Raw genomic sequence first — 6,000 nt, forward strand, 5'->3', positions numbered from 1 at the left:
CTTGTAACAAAATGCCACATGTGAGTTACACTTTGAAACAAGTGTTCATGTATGATATCCATGTGAAAAATATGGGAAAGGTTCCAGCATTGATTTCAAGCTGTTACAATTCCAAATAAAATCAGTTTGTGCAATCTAAATGAATTAAGGTAAACAGGCCATTTTTGGACAGAAGGTAACCAATTCAAAATGTTGACTGATCACTGGGCAGAAATGGAATGGAATTGGTAATAGGATTGAACATTGTCTTTGATAACCCCTTTAGATGTCTTGCAAAGGTGCCTGGAGTTTAAGATTTCGGTTTTTAAATTTAAAGTCTGCACTGTTTCCGGAAATGAACTTCAGTGTGTGAGTGTGAACTTTTTATGCAGGTGCAGTGAATGCAGGTGTAACAATAGACAGTTTTCAGCATCTTTTATGATTTGTTGGTCTATGGGCTTGTTGATTGTACTGCAGGTCCAATCACTCATGGAAAGAATTGGCACGAGGAACTTGTGCTTCTTCTGCTGGACTTAGTGAGCAGTTTGTGGCAGGTTCTAAGACGATCTCACCAATAATGTTAATTTGTTTTGCTGATTTGTTTCATTAATGCCCAGTCAGTAACCATATATGACATTGGACTTAATGGAAATTATTGTAATAACTAACTGCATGAAGGAGAGTCCTTAAAAAAAAAGTTATTGTTGCTTAGCTGGTCAAGAAATTTCCTGCCTCTATGAAACCAGAAGCTTGATTAACATGTTAACAGGAACCCATGACAAGTTTATCCTGAGGCACATGAATCCAGTCCACACAGTCACACACCGTTTCCCTAAGATTAGAATATTTGACATCGTGGTTTGTGATTCTGATTCAGAAACTTCTCTCTTTGTTCATTCAAACATTCCGTGAGAGCTTTAATGAAGTTGTCTTCTTTGATAATATGAAGACTGTTAATTGGAGGAGATGCAGAGGCCTTTCATAGACTCAGACTTCAACCTGTTTGAAACGTGTAACATTATGTATGGATGTAGCGTGGTTATTCACTGTATCACTAAAGGTGATGACACAAAATAATTACAGAATGTATCTTAAAAAGAATCTTGCAAGTTCCTTTTTATTGAGGACTGAAAAGTTTGAAAGAAATTTATGTATCATTTATAAAAATGCAACTTTTTCATAAAGAGACAGCATTTGAATTTATTGTTTATTCCAAATGTAGTCAGAAATTTATTTTTTATTCTTATTACTGTACATAAATATTCATTACATTGCATTGTGTTATTAGATTATATATGCAGTAAGCAGTGATAACTTTGTCCTACCAATTTGTCTTAGAACAGCTTGCATTCATGAAATATTATGTTACTTGTAATGAATCACAGGATGATGATTGTTTTCGAGTGCTACGAGGCTGTGTGTTATCTGTTAATTTTATTGTGAACTGTATGTCATTTTGTGTGGAAATGATCAGTCGTACACTCTTCTCCAACATTCATTTATGCTGTAATGTTTTCAGCTCTGTTTGCTGTTCCTAAGAACTACAAGTTAGTAGCAGCTCCACTGTTTGAGTTGTATGATAATGCTCAAGGCTATGGCCCCATCATCTCTTCACTGCCTCAGGCACTTTGCAGGTAGGTGCTTTATGAGTTAATGATTCTGATTACTAATGTGGCTAAACACTGTGTGCAAGAGAGGTTATGGAAACTGCTCACAACATTTTAATTAAAAATCAGGTTGAAGTATATCAACTTTTGTGTTGCATCATTTATTGAAAATAATTTATATATCTAGTACTGGAAACACTGTAGAAGAACATAAATTCATATAACTACTGCATATAATTGTAGTAAAACAGTATTATCCACAGTAATGGAAGGGGAAAGTTGAGTGGTTGGTGGGTTTCCAATGGCTGCATTTGGGATCATTTAACCCATTTTGCTTCTTCACTACCCAGGGGACACGCATGACTTAGAGAATGTCACAGATGCGAGCAACTTTGTCCCCCTGGAAAGTAGCATAAATAATTGACAACAATGGATAATCCAGAAATCTGGAAGTACCCACTATCCAAGGTGCAGTAAACCTACAAAATCACCTGTTATTACTTATTGGTCTTCCTGCTGCTCACTGAACACTGAGACAGACATTTAATATAGAAGAAGCCTTATTCTGTGGGGAAAGTAGTAAAATGATAAAAGGTTACACCAGAGTGAGAAGATGTACAGTTTACTGCAAGTCACTGTAAAGCATCACTGATACATTACTGACACACATGTAATAAGCAACACATAAATTGTTAAAGGATCTTTAAGCAATGGCTAAGGGCTTCTGAAAGTCATGTTGTTAATCAACAAAACAGATTATCTGCACATGGATAATAGTCTACTGTCCTTGCATTGTATGTGTGTAGTCAAAGTTTTGTCACTACAGTCCTTACTATATAGAAGTCCTTCAAAATTTTGATATGAAAGACAGATTTGCTCCTGATATACTTCATGTGTTTCTTCAGCAGGCAAATTAGATGCAAACTGGTGGGGTACAAGTCTAGACTGGGTGTTGTGGAGCTTTCTGTCAGTTTTCCTTAAGAACATTCACAATGTTTTGGGGGCAGTTTATAGCAAAGCATCATCTTGCTGAAGATTAAGTCTGTTTTGCAGTGAACTTGGCCAATTCGTGGATTTTTGTACATTGTCATTTAATACAGTGAGAAGTCCTTGTTCTTCCCTTTGGTAGGGTACTGGTGTGCTTGACCCCAGAGGTGTATCAATTTGCCTGAAGAAGTTTATGCTTTAATTTCCTGTATCTTATTATAATTTGTATATGTCCAGCCACTCCCCTTTCAAATGTACAGAATTGGATACTGATTCAGCTGCTGGGTTTACTGTAATTTAATCAAAGTAAGTGGTGTAGAAAGAAAAATTACATAAAACGAAAATTTAAAGGTGCAGATGAGACTGGATGACATTATCTAGACTTTACTATTGAATGTTCTTTGTTTATGTTTCAGATTCAATTTTATCTATATGTGAGATGTACCATACAGTGAAGTAAAGGAGAGGTTTTAAGTGTTGTTGGAAGTTTCATATTCTTTGTGACTAAGAAGAAGTACCGTCTGTCCTTCCAGGATGCTGTGGAAATGATCTCAGTGACAGCCCAGGTGTAGGGACATTTAGTAAAAACATAAATCAGTTTGACAAAGCTTCATCTTATTATGAGCAGTTTCTGTAGAACATTACTGTATTTTTATAGTGTTCTAGCCACCTGATGACTGTAAGCCTTGAAATTTCATGTGAACTGGAAACACTTATGTCATATAAACTGTCAGCGTAATTTTACGTAACCATAACCAAACATGAAATTCATTGCAAGCTGTACTATGTTTATGTCCAGTTTTATTTTCTGTTAGTCTTACCTTTAGGTTACAGTGTTTATTACAACTGACATGTCAGGTAATATCTACAGAGAATCTAAAGGAAAATGTATACATATTTTAATAATGAAAAAATATGTATTGCATATTGTGGAGAAAAACAGTATTTAGTGTGCAGAAGCAGTGGTATGTACCACATGATTGGCATTGGCCACTGTTAACATGCACACGTTGTAGCAATGAACAGCTCAGGGAACTTGCACCAAGATTTCTGTTGTGATGACTGCACATAACTTCTCAATTTTATGCATAAAATCATGGAGTGTTAATTGTTTTCTACCGTATGTTTCTGCTTCAGGCAGCCCCACAGATAAAAGACAGTAAAACCAAAATGTGAGTGAGATGGGTATTCATTAGATCCTTTTTGTCCTGTACAATGATCTGGGAAATTAGCATTCAGCTAGGTCCTGTCATCACATTAGAAACATGAGGGTGCCTGTTCTTGTTGGTAGTAGATTTCCTCATTTCCATACATCTGGCATACGACAGACGTAATGGATGCCTTTGGCTTGTTGAGCTACTAACTGTCTCGTCAAGGAAAATGGGTCCAGATTAACCTTGTATAGCATACTCTGAGTTCTGGCAAATTCACTTCTACATCCATATGAATATGTGAATTCTCATGGGACCAGTAAACAGAGTTAAAGCAGTTCACTGTAGATTTTAGCTCAAAGGTTGGTTTATCAGACCAGATGGTTATGCCCATGAACTTTGTATTGTTGACATTCCCCAGAATCATATCATAGGTTACAGTTCTGTACACAAGAACATCTTCAGTTGCAGCATGGGACTGACTGCCTTCACTTGTATGATTTATGCCTTATGGTTTTGTGAATGTGGTACACAGTCTCCCTGTTGATGTTGATGTCGAAGCAATTGTAGAAATTGTAATATCACAACAAAGTTATCACTACTCATTGAGCAGGTTTGCCCAGGTTTTTATGCATGTCTTGTACAATTCCATCAGCTCCAAATTTGTCATTAATTACAGAAGTTGTTGGTAATGCTGAGCCTCAGTAGCAAGTTCACAGAATTAACTTCATTACTCAAATGTCAAGCAGTCTCTCTTGTTCTTCATTATGCACTGTTTGAGAGAGGAGGTATCATGGTTGTCTATACCTCATGCCATCTGTTAAGTACATGCAGCACTACTTCAGCTTACATTCTGATTCTGTCATGAATATGTGAAAATATATTCTTTATTCAGATGTGTATACGTACTTCTTAGACACTCTCTGGTTTTATGTCCCATATATTGCAGTATAGAGCACTTAACTGCAGTTTGCAGGTAAAACTATAATATTGTCTCTGATATGTGTCATGTGAATTACTAAAGTTGCTACCATATGTACCTTGCGTAGTTTCTCTCGGTTTAATGTCTCTTTATTATGTGTTGCTGATGATAAGAGAATTATTTTCTCTCCAGTAGCATAGTTTTTCCATACATTACCTTCTTCACCATAAGGTAGGAAATTATGAAAATCACTCAGATGAATTCCTACATAGAACATACACTAATAAAAATGTGAAGGGTGTCCATTTAGAGGTACTCATATTATGCCAGTTGACATACCTTACTTGTTAAAAGTTTAAACGCCCAGAAATGTAAGGGACAGTTTGCATCATATAAAATGATACTGAGTAACTGTGTGTTGTTTGGCTGTATGCATATTGTGTTTCTTGCTGAGTATATTATTTTGTCAGACACACAGTCATTTGCTGCCACATTGGTAAAACTGCTGTATGAGTCACTCAAAGAAATGATCTGCAAAATTTGTAATGGCAGTATAAGTGATATATATATAATGAACAGTATTTTCTGTATAGTAGTAGAATTGCTGTGTTGTGTTTATTTATAAACATGCCATTTTTTACTTCATGTGAAATACTTGCATTAACCTTTATCAGCCATGTATTAAATTACTGAATCAGTGCACTGTGTGATCCAGCTGGGCAAGTCTTACATTTCTTTCTGTGCTAATATCATTGCCTCCCAGTTAAAATATTGTCACCAGACCTGAAAAAGCAAGAGATATAAAATCCCCTATTCCCTGATAAGCTGTTACCCAGTAATAAAACATGGCTGCCACCTTTGTACTACTGGGAGATTAAACAAACTCATATTCTTGGGTGATAAACATTAATGTGAGAAATTAGATAAGTGTGGTACATTGCAGTTCATACAGTCACATTGCACATTGAATTCTTACTAGTAGCCATCTACTTTCTTTGGCATGTGTAACAGATAATTCTGTTATTACAAAGTTGGGCTCAGATTTTTTTTTTATGTGTCTGCTTGTCTCCTTGATGAGCTGGGGTAGCGCAGTCAGTATAGTGACTGCCTATGGACTGGATGACTGGGGATCAGAGTTTGAGTTCCATTAGGGTCAGAATTTTCTCTTCTCTGTATTGTCCAGACCATCTCTGGGTCCCACCCAGCCTCCTATCCAATGGGTACTGAGGGCTCTTTCCCCGGGGGTAAAGCAGCAGGGGCATGAAGCTGACCACTCTCCTCTAGCTAGTGCCAAGGTCAAGAACATGTGAATCTATACATCCACTCCCCCATAACCCGTCATGGCGTAGTGCTT

General features: G+C 36.7%; 1 protein-coding gene across 1 annotated transcript in view; it reads left to right on the forward strand.

The window, feature by feature from the left end:
• LOC111865401 (cleavage and polyadenylation specificity factor subunit 5) overlaps nucleotides 1-5,291 on the forward strand; it is a 32,186-nt gene extending 26,895 nt beyond the window's left edge. The window contains exons 5-6 of the mRNA XM_023853391.2: nucleotides 1,499-1,613; nucleotides 2,990-5,291. Coding sequence (XP_023709159.1) covers nucleotides 1,499-1,613; nucleotides 2,990-3,011 — 137 coding nt within the window. The 3' untranslated portion in view covers nucleotides 3,012-5,291. The remainder of the gene's footprint in view (nucleotides 1-1,498; nucleotides 1,614-2,989) is intronic.
• The last annotated feature ends 709 nt before the right edge of the window (nucleotides 5,292-6,000 follow it).

The sequence above is a fragment of the Cryptotermes secundus genome, unplaced genomic scaffold (assembly GCF_002891405.2).
Source record: "Cryptotermes secundus unplaced genomic scaffold, Csec_1.0 scaffold295, whole genome shotgun sequence".
NCBI lineage: Eukaryota > Metazoa > Arthropoda > Insecta > Blattodea > Kalotermitidae > Cryptotermes > Cryptotermes secundus.